The sequence below is a fragment of the Elephantulus edwardii genome, unplaced genomic scaffold, assembly GCF_000299155.1.
Source record: "Elephantulus edwardii isolate Elephantulus edwardi_28Jun2011 unplaced genomic scaffold, EleEdw1.0 scaffold00053, whole genome shotgun sequence".
Classification (NCBI taxonomy): domain Eukaryota; kingdom Metazoa; phylum Chordata; class Mammalia; order Macroscelidea; family Macroscelididae; genus Elephantulus; species Elephantulus edwardii.
The window spans coordinates 3498416-3524764 of record NW_006399803.1 but is presented as its reverse complement, the minus strand read 5'-3'; the positions used below and the strand labels follow the sequence as shown (position 1 = coordinate 3524764).

Below are 26349 nucleotides of genomic sequence, written 5' to 3'. Positions count from 1 at the left end.
AACTGGATGTATTACAGGACAGGAGTGCTCCATAGAGGGTTCTGCTCTGGTGGAGCAGCACGTAGGGAGTTATTCTGCTAACTCAAAGGCCATGATGCCTCCCTGACTGTCGGAATCGAATCCACCAGGGGCTCCATGGAAGGAAGATGGGCCATTTCCTTCTGCAATATTTACAGCCTCAGACACTTTGTGGAGGGTCAACTCTGAGTTACATCCAGCTGGACAGCAAGCAGTGACTCTTTGTGGATGCAGATCACTGTCCTTTCTTCCACAAACCCAGGTGGGTTTGAAGCTCTAACCTTCAGGTTAGTAGTAAAATGCTTAACCATTAGTGGCAGTTAGGAATTTCTAGGTAGACAAAGTAGCTGGATCTGCCTGACTTCTGGGAGAGAGACAGATATTTGTTCAGTGTCTCAGGAAAACCAAGGATATCTTTGAATTTCCTTCCCTTCTCCCATGCCAAGTGACTACTATTTGAAGTTCCATTTTCATGCATTCTTCATCACCAGTTTTTTTTTATAATAAATGCAGCAGCATTGCTGATCTCTGGTCACTGATGAATATTAAATCTTCAGAGTATGTTATTAGGATGCTGTGCTAAGCAAGATGGGATTAATGTCCTAAATTTTTTCTTGTGTTTAAATTTATTTAATTTCCACCCTGTTTAAGTTTCCTTGTCTTACAAGCCTCGTTCTAGATCACAGCTCCGCCTTCTTGTGAATAAGGTCTATTGTACATGGGGAAAACACAAAGAAAAATGACACAATGGGAAAGAAGAAAGTAGAGCTTAAAGATAAAGGGATAATTAGAACATTGCTGAACAAAGGAAATCTAATGAAAGGGTTGTGTTTGAACCGCATTGGCATGTTACTGTATATAGAAGTATGAACTTTTCCTAATTTTGTTTTCAATATTTCCTAGATCCCTTCTGCAACAGTACACTATACCAAGCAAAGGAAAAAGCTAAACCAATTCATACTTATTTGCTTCCAACTTTAATATCAAGCTACATCTTAGTTCTGGGTTTTTTCACTGCCATCAAGTTGATTAGGACTTACTTGAGTTAACTTTCACTCCTGTGGGAAAGTAGAACTATGTTTCATAGGGTTTCAAGTGGCTCATTTTTCTGGAAGTAAATTACCAGGCCTTTCTTCCAAGGTACCTATGAATTAACTCAAACCTCCAACCTTTTGGGTAAGTAGTTGGATATGGTAACAGAGACTGCAATCTTAAAAGAAGCAGTTAGATCCTAATTTCTAAAAATCCTAATTTAATTTCTAAAAGAAAAAGAAATAAATAAAGGAACCCTTAGCAATAAGTCAGACTCTAGTTAGCCAGGGAGGCTTTCTGTGCGTTATCTATGGTTGCTTTGATGCTACAGTGACAAAGTTAGGAGCTGTGACAGAGAGCATGTGTCTCGCAGAGCCTAAACTATTTACTATCTGATCCGAAAAGTTTGCTGATCCATGGACTGGAAAGTGCTTCGGAGATTTGCAATAGTTTTGGGAAGAAGGGTTTTGTTTGTTAAATTCCATAAATCAAGTATAAAACAAAATACATAAATCAAGTATAAAATGCCTCCTGATTTCAGACATATGAAAAAAAAATCTGTGAATCAAGGTGGCTAGATTTAGCTGTCCAAACAGTATAGATTCTGCTAGTTTTTATGGAAAGCTTTAGAAAGAATCCCTGCACACGAGGGAGCTGACCTACATAGCTTTGAGGAAATTTTTCCATCTTCAAGGCTCCAGAATCTGCCTTTAAATGGAGAATTCACCATCACTCCATCTACCAATTTTGGCTGTTCTTTCAGGTGTCATTCTCCTTTGAGCCTCTATTCTCTGTAGGTTACATGCATTTATATACTTGAACCTTGGACAATGTCCAGTCCCTTTGACCATGACCCAGACAGATGTCAATGGCCAACTGGCATCTCTTCCTGGCCTTTTTTAAATCTCAGTAATTTAAAATTACCTCATCTAAAATGGCACTGATAATAGTTTTCCCCTTTTGTATTTCTTAACCAAGTGTCTTTCTCTGTAAAAATCCTTCACTATTTCCTTTTTGTACCAAAATATGCCTTCAGTTTAAGGTTCCTTCCCAGTATACTGATATGCCTCTTGTTTCCTTTTTATCAACTTTCTTAAGTTAGAAAATATCTCTTCCTATTCATCATTCTCCTCTGACCAGTGGAAAAATAAATAGATAATATTATGCCCAGGACAGGCTAGATGATTTGGGATCTCAGAGGAGAAAAAAAAAGAAAACCTAGATATCTTTCTTGAATGTTGATTAAGAATTTAAAGACACCTAGAGGGCCCAGCGGGGACACGGCCCCCATGAAGGCCATCCCCAACCCCATCATCAACAGAAGGACGCCGGGGGGGGGGCACAGTGGGGACATGCCCCTCCATGGAGGTCATCCCCTGCCATCCAACAGCAAGATGTCTGTGGGGCACAGTGGGGACACAACTCCATGCAGGACGTCCCCAACCCCCTCATCCAGCAGCAAGACACGGGGGGAGGGGGGGGCTCAGCAAGAACTAGCCCCTCCCCTGCTGGCCCATCAGAACCCTTTTTCTTTTTGTATAGGTTTTTGTTTTGTTAATAAAACTGCAAAATACAAAAAAAAAGAATTTAAAGACAGCAACCACACTGACTGCCACTGACTCGAACTCCTGGTGACCTTGCCTGTCTGCTCCGTCAGGTTTTCAATGCCTGATTTTTCAGAAGTAGATCAACAGAAGGTCCTTCTAAATGGAATTAAACCTCCATTCTCTTAGACGGTAGCCAAGAGCATTAACTGTTTCTAACCACCCAAGGATTCCAGCAAAATATTAAACAATTCTGAGTCATTTCTATACTTAAAGCATTAAAGGTGCCCGCTTGTGAAACCAGGCTCTATTACATCCACTTTACGGAGAACACCTTACTGAGAGTCATAGAGATAACTGGGCACAGAATTGCCTTGTGCCCATATCACCCACACGTACACTCTCCTTCTAGCACCCTCCTGGTCCTACCTTATATACAACCAGGAGAAAAAGGAAGTACTTAATCACTTGTCTTCATTCCTTTTTCTACAAAAAAGGGGTAGAAACACTAATATCTATTAATTCTTGTCTCATTGATACATTAGAGGGAATTAATGATAGGCCTTAGGAAGAAAGGCACTTCATACATCTAAGGAATTATACTGTTATTATATTGTACACAGCAGGGCTTAAGCTAGATAAGAGGGAGTAGTCATTGACACAGGTGTCAGACAATAAAATGGCTTTCCCAGTCTTCCAGATGAAGATTTCAGATTAGGACAAGATTCCTGCATGTTAGGTCTCATTCAGATCTGACCTCCTAGAAGCATGGCCTGCAGGAACCTCAGTGGTTCTTCCTACTGGAAAGTTTCTATTTCCCAGAAAGCCCTGTATGTGGTATCATACATCTCGATGAGAACGGAATATGAAGTTCCTTTACACTTTTCTTACATGGCAAACCCTAAAATACATTACTGCTGAGTGCTTTCTCCCTCAGAGTGACCTGATATGATAGAGTGCTGACCTTTATAAGCAGACTACCAATCATATCTATCTCCCTTGGAGTGACTGGTTCAACCAGCAAGCTTTTGTTCAGCAGCCAAGTAGGGCTGCAGAAAAAAAAAGGGAAGGTCCTAGTATTTCCTCAGCATTCTGATAGAACCTTACTCTTTTATAAATTTTCAAAAATTGTTATAAATATTGTTAAATATCTTATAGGTATACAATTTACAAAATGTTTATAAAAAATGAAGCAAAAGAAATTACTGTCATGAGAAAAAAAATTGTTTTTTCCCCCTCCTCCTCTCTCCTATGAATCAGATGAAGCAAATGAATTGGGATCAGACACAGTTTTTCATTTTGCCAGTTAAGGTTAATAAACAAAATACTATCAGCTATCAATATAATTTAATGAAAAAAGAAGACTTTCTCTTTATCTCTATACACACACAGAGGGCAGCCTTCTGTTACTGATTCTGTATTTCTCAAATGCCCAATATAACTGTTTTCTTGCTACTGGCTGGTCGTTAGAAAGGATTATGTTAAATTGCCTTAACATTTTGTCATTGTTATGTGCCTTTGAAGGAAGAGGTGAGCCTGCCTCCCCACAAGTTGGTATGGAGCAAGGAAAGGGACTAGAAACTGAACTAAGGAAAAGTGGTGACTGAAGTTAAGACAAGAGAGGTACAAATCAAACCCAAATGAGATACCATCTCACCCCAATAGCAGTGGCAAAGTTCAACAGGACAGCAAAGAACAAATGCTGGAGAGGATGTGGAGAGACTGAAACTCTCATGCAGTATTGGTGGGACTATAAAATGGCACAACCATTCTGGAAGGCAATTTGGCGTTTCTTAAAAAAGCTGGAACATAGAAACTCCATATGACTTAGCTGTTCCACTGCTAGAAATATACCCCAAGGAAATTAGAGCTGAAACACAGAGATTTGTACACCAATGTTCATAGCAGAGTTATTCACAATAGCAAGAACATGGAAACAGCCCAAATGTCCAACCACAATCGAATGGATTGATAAACTGTACAGTACTCAGGAGCAACAATGCTGAAAAAGACTTTATAATTTGGCAGAAACTGGAGAGCATTATGCTGAGTGAACTGACTCAGCCTCATAAGAACATATACTGCCTAAGACCATAATTGTAGAAATGGATAACTAGTAAAATGTGTATGAGGATTCAAAGGGGGAAGGGATTGGAGCACAGGGGTGAGGGTAGGCAGAGAAGAAATCATAAGGTGACACAATTTGGTGGGTGGAGGGAGTGGGTAAAGGAAATGGGAAATATATGGCGGAGACCTAAAAAGATGGGGTAATGGTAGGCATAGTTCAATGGTGATTAACTCTATAAAACACAACATGTGAGAATGATTGTATGAAGGATTGTATGAATGAACGCCAGTGAAAAAAGGTGTGACACACAATGTATACGAATTTTGTATACAAACTAAAATAATTTAAAAAAAAAGAAGAAGAAAAAGAGGACACACCTTCAAAAGATCTGGGAAAGTCAGCCACTGAGGTCAGAGGAGGTTAGAAGAGAGAGACAGGAGAGAAGTCAGAGGAAAATGTGTCTGCCCTGCGTGGATGAGTGATGAGTGGGCGTGCATAGCTGACTCTCTGGTGGGTTTTCAGAGGTGTAAATCACACAGGAGGAGCCTTCCCTCTTTCTCCCTTGAAGCAGCTGGAGGATTTGAACCTGCACATCTCCGGACCCACAAGGCATCAGAGATCCCTAGCCTAAAGAATGGTAACTGAAAATACAGAAATCAATCATTCCCCAGAAAAGCAAGGAAATAACCTAGGTTTTAAGTCAGCCACCTATAATCATGGCCAATTCAAGACACCCCAAAGGAGATATAGGTTCTGTGCCTCCAAGTGGAAATTAACTGTCATCATAATTAAAGGACAATGTGAAGGTGATGAGTGAAATTCAAGATCTACTCCGAAGCATCATGCATGGCTACTTGTGACTCTAGCTTCTGTATACGTCTGCAATTCTGTACATGCACATGCACGCGCGCACACACACACACACACACACACACACCCTTGGATAACCTGGTGATCTGTTTCTGAAAACCCTGTGACCACTGTCCTCTTCTGCATCCGTGGGATCAGAATCGACTCAATGTCAACTAACAACGTGTATATATATATGCTGTTATTGTTGTTAGGTGCCGTCATGCTGACTACGACACATAGTGACCCTGTGAACAACAGATCTGAACCATGTCCTATCCTAAGGCACAAGATAAATATACGTATATAGGGAGTTCTGGTGGCTTAATAGCAAGAATCTGCACTGTGATTCTGGAGGCTCTTGATTTGAGGCCACCAGCTCAACATGGGAAAGAAAATAGGCAATCTCCTCCTGTGCGATTGACTGGCTCTGAAAACTCTCCAGAGGGTCAGCTATGGGTGGGTTCTGACTCAATTGAACACAACAATCAATGTATCTTAATGCTGCAGAAGACAGTGGTGGGTCAGAGGTAGCATTCTTGCCTTTTATGTAGGGAAACTGGGTTGAATCCAGCTCAATGCACCTCAAGGACAGTCACATGTAGACACATGTGTTGCTAGAATGTTGAACACATTGCAGCAAGGCAGCTTCCAAACTAAGATGGACCAGGCTGGAAATACAGTAATCTATTTCCAAAAATAAGGCAATGAAAAGCCTTATGCTTCTCTGACAGTCTGACCCATACTGTCATGGAGATGGTGCCGGTGGCTGCCAGGGGTTGGGGCCCAACCTGATGACATCTAACTACCACCACCTTAAAGAAGTAATAAGGTTGCCACTAATTCAGAATTGCTCACACGTGGCTCAAAGTCTAGAGGGAAAGGTTGGGTTTGGGTTATTTTACAAAGATAGGACTTGCTAAGTACTGTGATTTCATGGCTATACTTGAATACATGAACACAAAAAATATGCATGCTCTTTCAGCCACACTGAAATGCTCATTTACCTACAAGTCATCACAAAAGAAGAGAGGCCTAATTATTAAAATAAGTAACATTTTCTAATTTTACTAAGAAGCTTTACTAGACATTTTTTCCAAGTGTCCTCTTACCCCTCCCAACTTTGAATGAACTGTTGTTCCTGTTGGCTTTGTGGCTTCTGACAGTGCTTAAAAACCCAGGGAGCACAAACAGCCCACTGTTCTTCACAATAACCTCCTATGACTACAGACCAGCACTTGGACCACTGATTGACCTTTCCACAGCTCCTGCCCATCCGTTCCCCCATTCATGGAAGGAGTGCACACTCTTCTCCGGCTTCTCTCCTGCCTCCTTCTTCTGACCTCAGTGGCTGTCCTTCCCAGATCTTTTGAAGGTATGTCCTAGTTTTTCACTTCAACCACTGCTTTTCCTCAGTTCAGTTCTAGGCTCTCTCCTTCTTCTTTACAAACATATAAGCAGACGACGGTGGCCACCACCTGGTTGGCTGCTGTCTACATCAGCAGCCTCACTTCCTTGTCTTGACACCAGCAGGGCTCATGTTCCCTGACTTCTCCCCTGGCACATCCTAAAGGTGTTTCTACTATGTCCAAAATAAGTTCATCTCTCCTCACAAATCCTCACCCCTGGATCCTCTCCTCATAGCTATTTACCTCAGAATCCTAGGGTCATCTTAGACCTGCTTTCCTTGTCTAAACTTCACGTCTTACTTATCACTCAGTCATTAATTCTACTGAAGAGGATCTCTTAGTTTCCTTAGGAGGAAGGAGTTCCATCATCTCTCAGCTGGATTAGTGCATCTGCATCCCAGCTAGTCTTATTTTGTTCCCTCTTGGCGAGTCCTTCATTCTGCTTCTGTAATGATTAACAGCCTAGAAGACTGTGTGGTGCAGTTCTGCTGTCATGTAGCCTCACTTCACTACAGTTGGAATAAACTGAAAAATAAAGGGCTTTAGTTGTCTTGGTTCTGTTTGGTCCTCCCCTAATAAACTCACACTCCCTGCTGCTGAGTCAGAATTGACTCATAGCAACCCTCCAATGGGTTTTCTGTGGCTATAAATTGCATGGGAAGAAACCACATCTTTCTCTCTCTTGAGCCAACTTTTGGTTAACCATGCAACTCTCTACAGACTACATCAATCAGCACTGTCCAGTACAACTTTGGTAGAAACTACCATGCCAAATGTGGTCAATAAGAAATTTAAAATTGCACTTTATTTAAATTTACATAAGACACATAGCCAGTAATTACCATATTAGGGGAAAAGTCCTCATGACATAATCTTATATTGAGCTGCTAACTAAAAGGCCAATTACATCAGCTGCTCTAAGGGAGGAATATAAGGAAGACTCATCTTGTAAAAATGTATAGCCTTAGAAACACAATGGAGGAATGTCATGTGAGAGAAGTGAGCCAATGACAGCGAGTTGGTTACCATATTAAATAGAGTCGCTCTAGATTCTCTAAAATTGTGCTTCCCACCTTGCACTGGTTCCCTCAACATAGGGAACTAGTTATCTGTGTTAGGGAACTATATTATCAGTTTCTTTCCCATCTTCACCCCCAATCCTCTCTATTCAGACTCTTATTCATTCCATTTTCTTTTTGTTGGGATATTAATCCTTTGGCTTGAAGTTGATTCCCTTTGGCCAAATTCCCAATTAATCCTAAGTTGTCAGCTGTTACTTCTTGGCACCATTTCATCTCCATCCTCGTTAGTAATATTTTTTTTTAACAAGTTAAGGAAGAACAGCAATTTAGCTATTTGTTATCTATCACAACATGAACAGCTTACAAACCCAAAGGGAGTTTGGAGAGACACAATCATGACCATTGATTGATCCTGCTTCACATCATCAATAAAGGAATAATGCACACTTTCCTACAACCAGGATGGACTGCATCTCCACTAGGCCTCCTGGTTCTGACTCCTAGAATAGCAAGCACATCAACCTTTGACCTAAACAAGGTTTTTTCACATCATACCCAAGGCCATTAATGCTGTTTATTCCAATATCAAAATAATAGAACATTCTGATCTATTTTTCATAGATTTTTAAATATATTTGATGTATGTTTTCCAAATATACAAATAATTTGTGGCTTGTTTTTTTTTAAGGCAGAAAATAGGCAGCACACCAATAGCAACATATTCACCATCACAAGAACATGGAAACAGCCCAAATGTCCAACCACAAATGAATGGATTGAGAAATTATGGTACATTCACACAATGGGATGCTATGCAGCACACATATGGAGCAACAATTTTGTAAATTATTACCTAACTTGAGAAGGACTGGAGAGCATTATGCTGAGTGAACTCAGTCCCACAAAGATAAATATTGTGTAAGATCATTATTGTAGAATGAGTATAAGGATCCAGGAGGGGTGGGAGAGGCTGGAAGCAGAGGGATATGGATGTTCACGGGGAAGAGGGGCTTAATCATCGGATTATGCAATTTGATGGGGGGAGGTTAGAGAAATTGAAAGAATTTGTTCTATTTTGTATTAGAATTTTGTTAATAAACTAGTTTAAAAAAGTCAGCTTAGGGAGCATGAAAGCAGGGAGAGGGCGTAAAATGTGCAACAATGAATGAATGAAAATCTAACTTTCCTGTAAACTTTTGTTACAATGACAAAATTGGAAAAAAATTCATTTAAAAAAAAAATAAAATTGGCATCCATCAGCACAATTCACCCAGGGCAATTCATAATGGATTAAGACATACCCCTGAAATCAGAAATCTGTACATTTCAATCCAGATCTATCACAAGAAAGTAGAAAGCAGGCAAGATGAGCCATTAATAAACACTCTACTGATTACAGCAACTAGACAAAAAGTCAGAACTTCCATATGACTTACTAATTTAAAGTCTAACTTGCTTGGCTCCACAATCAACACTCTTGGTATTAGCAGCCAGGAAATCAAAAGACAAATTGCACTGGGAAAAATCTGCTGTCAGGGACCTCTCCAGAGTACTGAAGAGCAATGATGTCAGTCTAGAGACTAAGGTGTGCCTGATTCAGGTCATGGTCTTCACATTCCTTACTATGCATCAGAAAGCTGGACAATGACTTAAATCATAGAAGAAGAAGAATATATGCCTTTGAGTTGCAGTGCTGGATAAGAGTATTAAATATCCCATGGACTGCAAAGAGAACAAACAGATCCATCCAGGTGGGGTGAAACCAGGCTACTCTTCAGAGGCAAGGATTTTGAAGCTCCTTCTGACATATTTTGGGCATTATGAAAGAGGAACCAGACCTTGGAGAGACATCATGCTTTGAAGGATGGACCCTGGGTGAGAGAGATTGACTCAGTGACTGGGGTATTGGGGGTAGGTGTAACAGAGACAATGAAGTTGGCTCAAAATAGAGCAGGCTTCAGTGCTGTTATACATAGATAGGGTCGCTATGAACTGCAAGTGACTCGACGGCACATAACAACAACAACAATACCTGTGAAGATCTTTTTTTTTTAAGTGTCTTGATCTTTGGCAGTCCTGTTAGTGCAGTGGTTAAGTAATCAACTCCTAATCAAAATAGTGGTGGTTTTAACTAACCCGCCAATCTACAAGACAAATATGCAGCAGTCTATTTCTGTAAAAATAATAGTCTTAGAAACCCTGCGTGGCAGTTCCACAATGTTCTACAGGGTCAATATGTGGTGGAGTTTGGCCCATAGCAGAGGGTTTGGCTTTGGTCTCTGGCATCACTGATGTCTTCACACCCTCTGCGCCTGCCCCCCTGGCCTGGTGTCTTGGAAGATAACACTTAGCTGACTCTAGAATAAACAACTCTTCCTTTATTTAGAATTTTCTTAGTCATAGTTTTGCCAAAGGAAAGAAGCTAACACTGTTAACAACTACACTAAATTGTCGTTTAGCTCAGCATGAGAGAATGTGGCTTTGAATTCTGATATCACGCACACGTGTACACACACATGCATGCTCACACAATACTGCCAGCACCGGGTAGTTGCTTTGTTGACTCTGACACACAGCGACCTTGCAGGACAGAGTAGAGGTGTCCCATGGGGTTTCCTAGGCTGTAATCTTTTGGGGAGCAGATCATCAGGTCTTTTCTCCTAAGAAAACCCTCGTAGTTTTGAACTATGCCAACTTTATCCTATAGTGCCACCAATGCTCCCTGGGTACCTTAGAGATATTGAACCAAATCATATCATTTTATGCACATAAGCAAAAGAAAGGGATGGGAGGTTTTTCTTCATGTATGGCACAGTATTTTAGCTTTTTTGGGACATATTATCTGCACAGCATCCGGTAAGCCCTGTGGGCAAAGGTTTTCAGTTCATTCACATCAATCTTCTTGATGATCATCTCACAGCAATTGGCCATCACGATGTCTTCAGAACCAAACATCTTCAGTCCCTTCATTGGATTAGAAAGTGGTTCAAGTTCACTGGGTCTCCTCTGGGGCATGTCTACCAGGAAGCATGGGATACTGACTCCGAGCATTGGAACTCGAAGTACCAAAAGAATTTGCCCTGAATCAAGTCTCTGTGATTCACTGACATGTGCCAGAAGTGGATCTTCCCCCCACATAGTGAAATGGTTTATGGTTTCTTTATGTGCATAAACTTGTCCATTTTAGATTGTCTAGGGGTTTGTTATTTTAAATTGTCATTTGAGTAAAATTCTACAGAGCAAATTCCTTTTCCACTCTTCAACTCTTACCTATTTTGTTTCATAACTTTAGTTGTAATTCTCTCAGTGTAGGAACAGTCTTCCTACTTCTCTCTGAGTTCCCTATTTCCAATACATTTTTTTCTACCCTTTCCTGCCTTCTGAGTTTCCTTTTTGGACAGATATTGCTCTTTCTATCTTGACTGTATGGTTATTTTAAAATTTCTTCTCAGGGAGTTTGGTGGCCTGGTCTGACCTGGCAGTCTGAGTCCACAAACAGCTCAGAAAGATGAAAGATCTCCTCTCATGTAATTAGAGCCTTGAAAACTCAGGGGAGGGTCAGCTATGAGTTGGTTCCAACTCACAGTAATGGGAGAAAGCTATTCGTCAAAAATGGCACTGTTCATGTTATAGGCCTACGTGTCGTTTGGCTATCAGGTTCCCAGGGGTAGGTTCAGCTCTAGGTTTGAAAGGTGTTGAAAGGCCACTGTTTTAGATTTACCACCTGTCTCTATTTCACCATTAGACCTGCTCTTATTTATGACTGAATTTTTGCTCTTCGTTTTTCTCCCATTCTGTTCAGGACCTTCGGTGGCCCTGATCAGAGTGCCAGCAGGGACAACCAAGCACCATGTAGTCCTTCTGGTCTTAGGAGAGTGAAAGTGGACATTCGCATGGTCCATTAGTCTTTTGTATTAAGTGTTTCCTTGACTCTGATTTTCTTAATTCTTCTCAGATGATTTTCTCCATTTTTCTTGGACGGTCTCCCTTCAGGATAGAGACACTATCTGCTCCTTGATGGTAGATGCTATGCTGTGGCTGGGTATCTTTGTGGCTAAGATGTAATGTAAAACCCACCCAACTAACGTTCTTAGGCGGTGCAGAGACACAACTTTTCAGAAACTCAAACCAGGGGAAAGGGTAAACGTTCAATGCCTCAGCATCTTTGCTGTTTCATTCAAGTCCCAAAGCACTCTGTAAGACAGGCATTTTTTCCATTTTATAGGGGAAGAAACTGAGGGCCAAAATATGGAAATACTCCAGTTTCTGAGAGACAGTGGCACAGGAGGAAAGGCCGTGCTCTTTCCGTGTCCCCAGCGTGGAAAGTATTATCATCTCTGAAATACTTAAGCCCATTGCTGCAGTCACTGTGTCAATCCATCTTGTTGAGGGTCTTCCTCACTTTCACTGAACCTCCAGCTTTCCAAGCATGATGTCCTTTTCCAAGAGTAATCTCCGCTAACAGCATGCCCAAAGCATGCGAGACAAAGCTTCCAGGACCCTTGCCTCCCAAGCCTCCCAAGAGCACTCAGGCTGCACTTTCTCCAAGACTTAGTTCTAATTTTGACCTTAGAATTCTTTCGTTACACCTGGACCGAAATGAAGCGGGACGGAATCAAATGTGAAAGTGAGCAGGGCTGCCCAAAGGGTGCCATGAGCCAAGCTTGCGGCTTGCACTCCTCAGTGTGTGGTAAGAAGTGCTCAAAATAGGTTCGTGTCTATCTCAGAAACCACCTAGAGTGTAAGTACAATGGAAATTACCACAGCCCGGATGCAAAAGCACCCACTAATTAAATGAGCAACGAGAATCTCAAAATAATTTGTTACCGGTCTTTGGCAGCTCGCAACAATCTCTCTTTTCTTTTGTTAGTTATTCTATCAGTGAAACTTCACGCCCTTCTCCTGTAAAGGCTGAAGTCTCCCCCAGCGTGCACGTGTAGCATTTACTGTACACCAGATGTTCCGCTCCGCAGGCCTGCCTTTCCCCCTCGGAGAAGGGAAATCTTGGCTCACAGATCTTGGCTGCAGAAGAGCCACTTCAGTGGTCATGCATCTCCTCTGGAACCACAGGAAGCAATTATTCAGCATTACGATCAGATCTTCAAAGTGTTTCCTTTTGTCATGCAGAAGAGGGCCTCTGAGTGACACCGGGATGCCTGCCCCGGCAAGGGGTAGGTTCTTATCAGCTTTTAATGATCACAGGCAAAAACAAAAGCCCTTCACAACTGAAGTCTGTTCAGCACAAGTGATGTTGAGGCTGACTTAAAACTTTGTTTTGGGAACTGCTAAACATGCATGACATTTTTATACAAAACCAGGTTCACTGCCTTCAAGATGTAAGCCAGCACCTCGCAAAAAAACAGCGCATTCCAGGAGATGCCAGGGCAGATGCAAATGGAGTGTGGAGAGCCGAGGAGCAGAGCAGCTGTTTTTAATGTTCCTAAGATGCTAGTTTTTCCTCTTCTCCAAAGATGCCTCTCAGCTGAAAAACAAGCAGCTGCTCCCAGTCTGCACGGTGCCGGTCGTCATGATGGTGGTGTCATGAGCAAGCACTGGACAGGGAACCCAGAGGGGTTTTTTTGGCGGCCACTAGCTATCTATGGAGTCTCTGGGACAATTTTTCTTCAATTAAATAAGGATTCATTGACATGCTTTTGGAAGCTTTCCTCTTGTTTTCTTCAAAAAAACCCACAGCTGGTTCCTTTATCTTCTTGACAAAGCTTTGCATTGCCAATGAATAGACTTCAGTTAGCCGTCAACTGAAAAGGAGCTCTGGTGCCCTAACCCTTAGGAATTTTACTGCTAACCCAAAGGCAGCACTTCTCTGGTGGTTCGGATCCACCAGCTCTCCCTAAGAAGAAAGACAGGCAGTCTCCTCCTGTGTGACTGACAGCATGGGAAGCCTGCTGAATGGTCAGTAACAATTCTATAGCAATGCGTGAGTCAGCCCACTAAAGTGAGCCCACCCGGGCAGAGACCTTGTCTCACTGGCCCCTGATCTCCCAGGGGCTGCCTGGCTGCCCTGACCTCGCTGACTTCAGCTTTGGTGTCTTTCACATTTAGACACTCAAGTAACCGTTGACTGAGATGAACAACTTCACCAGACAAGTGAAGTTCGTAAAGACAGGCATTCTAATTTGTACCTGCACCTGGGGCCCTGAATGTCCTGTTTGCTGCCGTCAAGTTGGCTTTCAACCCACGCTGACCCCACACACAATGGGAAAGGACCACCTATTTACATGAGCCGTATGATTTTCAAAAGCAGATTGCCAGTCTGAGTTACCCATCTATTAGCGATTCCAGCGCCAAAGAACTGGGCTGGATTTGGTGGAGGCTGGAATGAGTTCAGAGTTCCTGAGTGGCACAAACTGCTAACCACTTCGTTGCTGATTCAAAAGCTGGTAGTTTGAGTCTATCCAGAGGCACGTGGGAAGAAAGGGCTGGTGATCTTTCAAAGCAGCAGCCGTTGAAAGCCCTGTGGAGCACAGTCCTATTACACGCATGCTTGCTATGAGTCAGAATCAGTCTAAGGGCAGCTGCTTGTGTTCTTCTTGTTAAAGCCCAGCTTCGGGATCACAGAATGACGCTTCTCTGCCATCTTCGACTCTGGACAGAGTGGGGAAACATTCTTGGTGTCAGACAAAATGACAGTTAATGAGTTGAGAAAGCATCTTTGGAGCAAATCTAGAGCTCAAAGTTCCCTTTAATCTCTTGTGTCTGAGCCTTGTACTGCCTGCTTGGTACCCAGGGACTGGCATTCAAGATGAGCTGCTTTGTTGCTCTTAGAGGTGGCTGGTTCCTTGCCAGGCTTGCTTCAAAACAGGGTGAGTTTTGCTAAATAAAAACCTGTATTATTTTGACCCTGTTCTTCCTTTAGGATACTTGCTCTCCCTTCTTTCCTCCCCCCACTCACTGTTCTTGTTTTCATTGTTAGTTATAAAACTGACCACCACTTATGTACTTTCCTGTAAATAAAAAAATGAACAAAAAGATTTAAAAGAAAAGGAGATTGTCAGGCCTTTCTTCCTAGTCTCCTTTAGCCCGAAACCAGTTAAGTATCATGGGAGTACATAAGCCTCCACTGACAGGTGGGTGGTGACTGTCTTTGAGATGCACTGGCCAGAAATCAAACCCCAATCTCCCTCAAGGCAGATGAAGATGCCACCACTGACGCATCATTGCAAGGACTCATTCGATGTTTCACCAACAAATGAAAGAATGAAAAACGTGTTCTCAAAAGTCCCACTGCTCACGTAACTAGTTTTGGCACATGGTTACCTTCTACCTGTATTATGCTTTCTGCCAGTCACCTCGGAGCTATTTCAGCATTGGGTCGATGTCGTGTTTATTTTGTACCCTCTGCAGCTCTGTCAAGCCTGCTGTGAATATGGTGCATTTTTGCTAAGTGCAAGCACTACTCTATAAAATCGATTGTAAGTGTGTGACCTTGAAACTGTTACTTAATAGAAGGGCAATTTTGCCTCCACAGAAATGACTAATACTGCTATTCAGTATTTACCAATTATTCTACATACTGACTGTAGCATCAAAATAATCCTGGATCTCTAGAAATGAATAAAGGGCGTTAGAAACCTAAGTCGTATCAATCGGAAATTAACTGCCAACTCTAGTAACAGCTAACATGGTGGTAATAGCTAGTAAATTACTATTGATGTTGCTTCTCAAAGGAGAATAAGTTAGTACCTGTTTTGCATATGACACTCAAACATTAAAGTTTAATAAATGTCCACTCATAGGAACATGGCCTTGGATGCCCTCTAAGGAACTCTTTTTGGGGAAGGATTGATGTTCAGAAGGCTATGCTCATTAAAGTTGCTGCCCAATTTTTTTACTCACCTTGGCACCCTTCTGCCAACACATATGTGCACCACATGGAAGAAAGCCTCTCTCTGGGTGCATGTGCGTGCTTGGACCTGGCATAACAAGCACACTGCTAAGGAGAACGTGGATGAGTATAGAGAACACTCTTGCTTGTGTGATCCTGAGAAACCAAGGCTCTTTCCCCACAAGGTGGCCTGAGCTAGGTTCTGAGCACAGAGGCAGTGACCATGTAGTTCTTTCTGCTCTTCAAGAAAATGCCACAAATGTTGTTTCACTAATCTCCTCAAAGGAAAAAGCTATAAGGCAGTCTTCAGTCTGAGTTGGCCTGTGAGTGAGTGTGAGAAAGGTCCTACTAGACTTAGAGTGCAGCTTTTCATGTTCTGTCTAGAATTGTTGTTGTTGTTATGTGTCATCGAGTCGCTTGTGACTCATAGCGACCCTATGTACAACAGCCCTAAACTCCGCTCTGTCCTGTGCAAAATATTAAAGATGCTGCTGGTAGGCCACTAGAAGCAAACATGGATATTTTTGATAATTTAAAACAAATACTCTATTTAAATGTGCAGACTTCATCTTACTGTGCTTCACTTTAGTGCATTTTGCAAATACTGTTTTTGAAAAATATTACATAAGGTTTGTGGCGCCCGGTGTCAAGCAAGCTATCAGTACTGTTTCCTGACAGCATGTGCTCATTTCGTGTCTCCGTGTCATATTCTGACAATTCTTGCAATTGCTGAAAACTTTTTCCTAATGTTGCTTTAGATGACAGTAGCAGTAGACTGTAGATTTCAGTGCAGTGTAAACCTAACTTTAAATGCACTGAGAAACCAAAAAATTTGTGTAGACTCAATTTGTGATACTCTCTTTATTTCAGTGGTTTGGAACCAAACCAGTAATCTCTCTGAGGCATGCCTGTAATACTAACAAGTTTCCTCCTTCTGATCAAGATGCAAGGAACATCCAGAACAACAAAACATTCAGAAAATACATGGAAAAAAAAAGGTTTTCTAAGACATCGGATATCAGTCGATGAAAGATAGTGAGTGTGGAGAAATCCAAAATGGAAAAGGTGAGGCTGAGGAGAGCTTAGACAGATCACGGTGGAGGGATTTTCAGGAGGTAATATGGAGAGGGGAGGCAGGTGAAGTCCATGAGTCCTCAGATTTGAGGAGATCAGAGGAGAAGCAGAGGATCAAAGGAACTAAAGTTCACAGGCACTCGTTGGGCAGTGCAAATGGTTGCTCAGCTGCTAACTGAAAGGTGAGAAGTTCCTCAGGAGGAAGAGTTGGTTCTGTACTCCCCCCCCCCCAAAAAAAAATGCCAAACCAGCCACTGAAAATCTTTGGAGCACAGTTCTGTCAGATGCCACTAGGTCATCAGGAGATGAAACAGACGCAAGGGCAATGGTTAAATGTTCACAGAACATAGTGCTAAAGAGGAAAAAAACCCACACAGAGCAGGCAGCCAGACAGAGAACTATACTGAGAGCCTTGGGAGCCCTCAGTCAGGTGTTATGATGAGCACATGTGAAAGGAAAGAATCACAGAGAGGATTCCAGACATGAGAGCTAAGCACTTCCAGCAGGTTAGGAATAGTGCCTGTCCCACCATCCTGGCTGGAAAAATCCTGAGCTTACATGTGGGACATCCCAGAAGGTACTCAGGAAGGCCGTGTCTCAGCAGTGGAGAAAAATTAGTGCAAGACCATGCACTACTCCAAACCCACCTCGCAAGACTCAAAAAGACTAAAGGATTTTCAAATCACCTCATCCTAGTCCAGAAAAAAGATCAAGACAGTTAGTGAGAATACAAAAATATCTCGCATGCAACAAGGCAAAATGTACAATGTCTGTCATCCATGCAAGAAAATCATCAGGCTCATGAAGAATCAAGAAACACAACCCACAACAGGGAGATAAAATCAAACTGGAAACACATCAAAGGCACATTAATAGTGACTGAGCAAAATACAATGGAATACTACTCAGCAATAAAAAGGAATGAATTCGTGATGTGTGCCATGCAAAAGAATTACAGGCATACCTCAGATACTGGAGGTTGCTTCCAGGCCACCATAACAAAGTAAATATTTCTATAAAGTGAGCCACACAGATTTTCTTGTTTCCCAGTACACATAAAAGTTATATTTACACTATACTGGAGTCTATTAAGTGTGCACTTGCATTATGAACATAACTGAAATACTGTGAGATTTACCAGAATGCAACACAGAGACACAAAAGGAACACATGTTGTTGGAAAATGGCGCTTATGGTCTTGTTCTACAGGATTTGCCATGGACTTTCCACTAGTGAAAAACACAGTATCTGAGAAGCACAATAATACAATAATGCAAAGTGGGCTAAAATGAGGTGTGCTTGTATGCTAAGTGAAGGAAGTCTGCCAAAGAAAAGAGGAGAAGCAGCACGATTCCATTTATATGAAACTCTAGAAAATAAAAACTAATCTATATGAAAAGAAAGCAATAGAAAAAGCAATGGGGAGTAGGAGGTAAGAGGGGATGGTTATAAAGGGGCATGAGAAAATGTGAGAGGTGATAGAAATGCTCACAACCTTGACTGTTGAATGGTTTTAAGGATGATACATCCAAACTTAGCAAACTAGACACACCTTGTGGTTGTCAAGTACCATGGAGTCAAGTATGACTCATAGCAGTCCTATGAACAACAGGTCTGAGCGCTTTCCTACCCTCTGCCATCCTTTTCATCCTTGACACATTTGATCCCACTGCTGCAGACACTGTGTCAATTCATCTTGTTAAGGGTCTTCTTTTTCTCTAACCCTCCACCTTTCCAACCATGATTTCCCTTTCTAAGGAACAGCCTCTCCTAACAACATATTTTTGATGAAGCTTCACCATCTTTGCCTCCAAGAAACACTCTGGTTACACTTTCTCCAAGACATATTTTTTGTTCTTTTGAAAGTCCAAGGGATGTTCAATACAAATGGATCCATTCTTTTTCCAGTCATCCTTATTCTCTGTAGCTCTCAGACACATGGCAGTGGAAAACATTGGAAAGACTGTGGTTTGAATCAGGTACACCTTAGTCTTCATATTTATATCCCTGCTCTCCAAGACTTTGAAAAGATCCCTGAAAGCAGACTTCCCCAATGCTATACATCTCTCTGTGGCTGAATCCACAGTCAGTGAATCCACAGTACCCTTAGTACTAGCAATCAGGAGACTGGGAGATGTACACATGAAATCTTTTTTTTGTTTCTAAATTGATTTAAGATATACTAAAACCAAGATGAAACAATGCCAGAACTCCACTGCTTTGCCCTTCATAGTTTTGTCTAAAATCAGCATTTCTGATACAGCCATTGAAGAACTATTCATTGAGCTCCTGCCTTATTCGCAGCACTGTACTGGCATTCAAATCAAACTAGTAGAAAAGCCATTTATTATCTACCCTCAAGTACTCTGTGGTTATAGTTACACCCTAATTCCACAACTGCACCAAAATGACACCACAGCAGAGCCCACTGCCAGTCACAGTGACCCTCCACCAGGTTTCTGAGGCTGTAAATCTTTATGGTAGGATATTTCCCCATTCTCACCTGCAGCTGCTGGGGAATTCAAACTGGCCTCATTTTGGTTGGCAGTGTAACTCCCTACCCACGAGGCAACCAGATCAAATCAGAGGATTCCACAAAACCACTTTCGGAGCTCTATGAAGCAAGTTTTTCAACAATGTCAACTAAAGAAAGTAATTAAGTTATGCAAGCGTCAAAAAGATAACTTGTGGTTTCCCTCTGAAAGGCAAGATTGTCTCTGCTATGTATGATTTCCTTTTGTGCTTTTGTTCACATCTTTTCTTTACTTCATTTCCCCCAAAGTCTTGTTTATCATCATTTCTCATCCTTAAGATATTCCACAAAACTTTCAGGTCATTGGTATGCAGCTAATGACTGTTTTTTTTTAACTTGACCTTGCTGAAACGGGACTATTGTATGAAGAGTTCAGAGAAAGTTAAAGGTCAGTGTGATATGGAGAGAATACCACACTTCATCACCACACTGGAAAGCGGCATTCCTTTATTGATCAACCCTGGCCATTATACTGAGGTAACACTGCACCTGCATAAACAAACCTCTAAAGCAGGAACCATTGTTTCACTATTATTACTATTCGTCATCAAGCTTGTGAATATTATTCTTCAGCCCAACAGACATACTTGAAAAAGAAATTCCTATGCAAATCATATAGGCTGGACTTGAGAAAGAAATTCTCCAGAAGATAGTACGAAAATATCACAGATGCAAAAGTCAGCATGACTGCTTACAAGTTTATTTGAGCCAGAACTGAATAAATGGCTTCTAAAGTAGAATAAGAAACATCATTTAAGGGGCTTAACAAAGCAATCTATCCACTTCAATATTCTGCAGGAACAGGTACCACCTCGATTATTCCTACAATTGATTAAATGATAAACAAGCTCCTTATTTACACATGGCAGAAGTGGTGATGCATATGAAAAAACAATGGACATAACTTTCACTGGCAACGACTGAGATGATCCAAGCTGGCCCTACACCACTAACAATGTTTTTGAAAGGTTGGGTTATTAGAGTAACAGTTGTAGAAGACGGACACTATTTATACAATGTGAAGGCAAACATTTTTATTAACCAAACATTTCCTAAATTGCAAGCAAAAATCTGAAATTCAATCTGACACCTGTAGCAAATCTGGACACCCTCCTTGGTCAAGGGCAAGGGTTTAGTTTCTCTGGCATGTAGTTTGTGGCTCATGCTTGGAAGGGCCACACCCTTTGTTCTGAATGAGGCTTGTTCGTTTTTCACGTGTTATATGAACAGATTTCCTGCCTGGTCAGTTTTTAACTCTTGCCTCCCACTGGATAATTCCCCAACGGGATCATTCTTCCCAGCAGCCCTGGGAGCTCTTTATCAGACCCCTGATTTAGTTGGGCCATAAGCGCATGTTTGGTGAGCCTTTCTTTAGCAGGTCCAAGGGGCTTTACTTACGTCATGCATGGAGTCCAGCAGCTTGGTCAGCTGGTAGAACCTCTGCCAGCTCTGCCCGGAATTATTGGGACACTTAGTTACCATCTTCCTCAGTTCCTTGATGTAATTTGTCCGCATTTCTTCAAATGCAGCCTGGCTTTTGAGGCCATCCTTTGGAACTGCATTTAAAAGATACAGATATGTAAATCCTCAGGATAGGGGCTTTAGCAACTTTAGCAACTCCTAGAATTTTGTAAGGTCAACACTTGTAGATTGATAATGGATCTCGAGTAATGGCAGGCATGAGTAAGTATGGCAGTTATGCTTCTCTCTCTCTCCCCTCTCACCGTCGCCCCAACCCCCCGAAAGACACATCATTCCACATCTCATTCCCTATGGTTACTGAGTGGATTCCAACTTAGAGCATCCTATAGAACAGAGTACAACTGCTCCACAGAATTTCCAAAGGCTGTACTCATCATGGAGGCAGACCACCACTTCCTTCTCCTGTGCAGAGGTTGGTGGGTGGGAACGGCCTTTCTCAGTTATTAGAAAAACACTTTGCGACTGTGCCTCCATGGTTCTCACTCATGTGTGTTCCTAAGGCTGTAAGTCTTTACAGGAGGAGACTCTGCAGCTTTCTTTCCTCCACAGAATGGCTGGGAGATTTGAACCATCACCCTTATGGTTAGTGGCCAACACATTATGTGTTATATCACCAGTGCCAAATCGTAGTAACTACGGGTGGCCTAGTGGCAAGAAGCTGCACTGCAATCCAGAAAGCACACAGTTGGAGGCCACCAGCTGCTCCACTGAAGAAGGATGGACAATCTCCTCCGGTGTGATTAACTGCCTCTGAAAACCTGCCAGAGGGTCAGCTATGGGTTGGTTTTGATTCTATGGTACACAACAACAACAACAACACTTACCAGATACATATTTTTATATACTTGGCTTTGACATATGTTAGCCCACTTAACTTTGACATGAATCTTATGACATAACCACCACTCTCATATTAACAATGAGGAAACAGAAGATCAGGAGTTGAACTTGTGTAAGGACACATTCAGTGTATAACAAGGAAGGGGATACACCCACGTCTGTCTATTTCCAAAGCCTAACTATTAATCACAATACTACATTGCCTTACGGTCTGGAACAAAAGTGTTATAGGAGTCCTAACTTGCCAATACTTAAGAGGTAGGAAAACAGAATTTGGTTTTCTGGAACAAAAGGAAGAGTCACAAACAATTTAGTTTGGGGTTAAGGTTAGAAAGCAAAACATTCCTGTTTAAATTGAAGCATCAAAACCATTTTCAGGAAAAAGACCACTTACACAAAGAAGTTATAATATCACTCAGACAAGTGTCATGTGGCCTCCTCCCAGACCATCTCATGGTGGTTGGAATGCTAGTTTTATGGTGCAAGGGGGCTAGGACCATGGTGGTTGTGCACTCAGGCAAAACACAGAACTTCCAGAGAAAACATACCACTTTCTTTCTCCATGATGAGGTAGAAAAGTAACGATAATATTTCTTTTCTTTTATACAGTGTCTAGCCTTTATATTTAAAATTTTAAAATATCACTTAAAAAGAATTCAGGATCTGTAAACTTCTCAAGAACATTCTTTGAGCTGCTGTGAGGAGATGCTCTTTCCCGGGACATGATAAAATCACTGTTACTGAAGAAAGAGCACACGTGTTCAGGGAGGAGCAGGGCAGTGTGTAAGTGAACACTATCTCCTGTGAAAAATCTACTTATGTGCTTTTGGACAATTACACCCAATACAAAGTTCTGTGTATTCTTTAACACTGAAAAATAAAATCCCCTGGAACTTAATTTTCAGGATTTTTGTTTGTGTGGTTTTTTTGGTGCTGCTAAGTTGATTCTGTCTCTTGGCTACCAACCCCACATATGCCGAGTAGAACTGCACTCCGTGAGGCTGTCAGGCTTGAGACCTTCTGGAAGCAGACTGCCAGGCCTTTCTTCTGAGGAATATCTGGGTGGACTCAAGCCAGTTCCCTTTAAGCTAATAGTCAAGCACTTCACCATCTGCATCATCCAGGGCCTGCCTATGGTAGTAACATCCTGAGTTTAAAACTGCTCTTTTAGTTTTATGCTTTATTCTCATTTGTCACAACTGATGGTCATCAAAACACACTTTGTAATGGTGAACTATGTTTTTGACTAAGAAATAATACTATTTCTAAAAAGTCTCACTTTCTTCTATAACACCCAGAGGCACCTGGCACAAAGGCTGGTGATCTACATCCCCTATCCAGCCATTAGAAACCCTACTGAACACAGTTCTGACACATATGGGGTCAGAGTGAGTCAAAATCAACTAACTCTATGGTAACAGGTAGTAATGGTGGTGGTCTTCTATAGCTTGTGAATTAACTTCTAAATCTGAAGCTTCTTCTGACATACTGTGGACATGCTGCAAGGAGGGACCAGTCCTTGGAGAAGGACATCATGCTTGGGAGGGTGTAGAGACAGTGCAAGAGGGGAAGACCCTTGAGATGGATTGATTCAGTGACTAGGGTAATGGGAATGGGTGTGTCAGAGACAGTGAGATTGGCACAGGATAGAGCAGGGTTTAGGGCTGTTGTACGTAGGTAGGGTCACTATGAGTCACAGGCGACTTAATGGCATATAACAACAACAATCTGTTAGATAATCTTCTTGAATTTCAACCTTGAGACTTGCATATATAATTGATGTAATTCTAATTCTGGTGGTGTAGTCTATAAGAAGTTCCTCTGCTAACACTAAGGCCAAGCCTCTCCAGTTGTTTGAATTGATCAGTGGCTCTGCAGGACAAAGGTGACTAAACTCCTTCTGTATGATCTTTGGGTCAGAAAGGCCTGGTATGAGCCAGTTCTGACTCCACAGCAGTGAGTTTGAGCTTTGGGTTTGTTTTTATAAAAAAATTTGTGAGGAAAAATAAACACATAATATAAGATACAGAAATGATACATTATGTTTCAAATATCTAACATTTATTTTACAAAAAAAAAGACACCCATTATGTAATAATTTAAAAAAAAACATAAGGAAGAATAGTAACAACCAGGATCTTGGATAATGAAAGTATAAATTAGCTTTTTACAAAAATTTTAATCACTCATTCAGTGCTGTCAGGTTAGTTCCAACTCATATAGCAACCCTTCATCAGACTTCTGAGGCTGTAAATCGCATTGGAAAGAGACTGTCCATCTTTCTCCCAAGTTGCCACTAGGGGATTTGAACTGAGACATGCAATCTTTGGGCTAACTGTGCATCTCCTTATGGAACAGGTCACTAGAGTACTCTAAAAATGTCACTGTTAACCTCAAACTTCCTAAGAGGAATTAAACATTTGCAACTTAGTCTGTATCATCCATTAACGGATTATTTCCTTAAGTTATAAATGACACAAAGCAATCCTCTAGTTTTTCAGTTACTTTTATGCATACCACAGAATCAGAATATACTGAAGTATCTAGCATTAGAATAAAGTGACTACATTTCAATATTTTATTTAAATAATACTTGGCAAGTCTATTCAAATTAACCTTGACGGTCTTCATCTAAAGACCCTGGTAGTTTTGACAGTTCTGCTATCAAAATCTCTCGTGGTCATAACCAACTTGTGTCATATTTTATTATTATGTTTTCCTGCTGTAACTGAAAGATACTGAACTAACTCTAAGATAGATTACTTTTTTTAAGAAGTTGAAACCAACCAACAAATAAAGAGAATGTAAGCAAAACCTCAAATTTTGGAGGTCTGCCCAGAATCTAAGAATTTACTTATTAAATGCAGCAGGGCTTCTGGAAAACATCCAACATCTACAGGCTGGGAAGAGTAAAGAGAAAGCTGGGCTGGAAGTTTGTCTGCTTCCCTCCATAGGCACAAAAAACACAAGATGCTCTTGATGTCATTGCTAAAAACCTTCCATGATACATTAGGTATCAGGTGTGCAATTTAACATTCTAGCTCTGGTAGCTTAGTTCAGAGGGAGTTGTGCTGCTTAATAACAGAGGCTGCATCCCCCTCACAGTAGTTCAAATTTAGTAGTGACTCCATAGGAGAAGAATGGGCAGTCTCCTCCCTTGTGATTTACAGCCTCAGGAAAACAGTGTTTGGTCAGCTGTGGGTCGGCTCTCGCGTAATGGCAACGAGAGTGAGTGAGAAGTAAGAAATGGGAAGGTGAAACAATGATGAATGGAGGAGGGGGAAGAATAAATAAACTAAAAAGAGAAAAAAAATAAAGAAAGAAAAGGCATGCTCTGGTCCCGAAGTCTCTAGGGTGTTTTGCTGCTAAACACTCAGTTTTGTGTGGTTTGAATCCAACAGTTGCTCTTTGGAAGAAAGAAGGACAGTCTCCTTCTACTAAGATGTACAGTCTTAGACCTTGATGGAGGTCACTCTAAGTCTGAATCAACTAAATGGCAATGAGTGAGTAGTAAGCAATGAGCCCCGGTGACACAGTGCATTATTTGTTGGGAAGTTGGGCAGTTTGAATTCACCAGCTGCACCAAGGGAGAAAGATGGGGAGTCTTCTCATATAAAGGTTTCTAGCCTAGAACAGCTAGTGAAGGGTGACCAGGAGTTGGAAGTGACTTAACAGAAGTGAGCTTTGGTTTAAATAAGAAGAAAGGATTTCTAGAGGTGCACTGGCTAAAGCCTCTGTCTGCTGCTACCTGAGAGTCCAGCAGTTCAAACCTACCAGGCACTACGTGGGAAAAGGATGGGGCAGCCTGCTTTCCTATCAACTTAAAACCTTGGAAACCCTGATGGGTAGTTGGTATTATAGATCACTAGGAGTCAGAATCAACTTGATAATAAGTCTTAATAAGAACTTTTTTTTTATCTGTACTACCATTTTTGTTGTTATGTGCCATCGAGTCACCTGCGACTCATAGTGACCCTATTTACAACAGCCCTAAACCCTGCTCTATCCTGTGCCAGTCTTATTGTCTCTGACACACCTAATCCCATTACCCCAGTCACTGTATCAATCCATCTTATCAAGAGTCGTCCTCTCCTGTGCTATCCTTCTACCCTCCCAAGCATGATGTGTCTCTTCAAGGACTAATCTTTCCTTGCAACATGTCTAAAGTATGTTAGATGAAGCTTCAGAATCCTTGCCTCCAAGGAGCCGCCTGGTTTCACCCTCTTCAGGATGAACCTGTTTGTTCTCTTAACATGCTATATTCAATATTGTTCTTCAACACCACAGCTCAAAGGCTTTAATTCTCCTTCTATCATCCCTAGTCATTGTCCAGCTCTCGGATGCATAGCAAGTGACTGTAAAGACCATGGCCTGGATCATGTGGACCTTAGTCTCTAGAGTGATATTGCTACTCTTCAGTACTTTGGAGAGGTCTCTGACAGCAGACTTTCCAAATGCAATTTGTCTTTTAATTTCTTGGCTTTTGGTATCAGGGGTGTTGGACTGTGGAGCCAAGCAAACTAAAGCTGTTAACAATCTCAATCTCTCTTATTGCTGGAGCTGTGCTTCTTTAAGAAGATACTTTTATCAGTAGAGCACATTCTTTATTAAAGGATTATGATTTAGGATTGA

General features: G+C 41.5%; 1 protein-coding gene across 2 annotated transcripts in view; it reads right to left on the bottom strand.

Annotated features, from left to right (window-relative positions):
- The window catches only part of NR3C2 (nuclear receptor subfamily 3, group C, member 2), a 488297-nt gene that overhangs the window by 9411 nt on the left and 452537 nt on the right, over nucleotides 1-26349 (bottom strand). For both annotated transcript variants that reach the window (XM_006886991.1, XM_006886992.1), the window contains one exon: nucleotides 20794-20951. In XM_006886991.1, the coding sequence (XP_006887053.1) occupies nucleotides 20794-20951 (158 nt within the window). The remainder of the gene's footprint in view (nucleotides 1-20793; nucleotides 20952-26349) is intronic.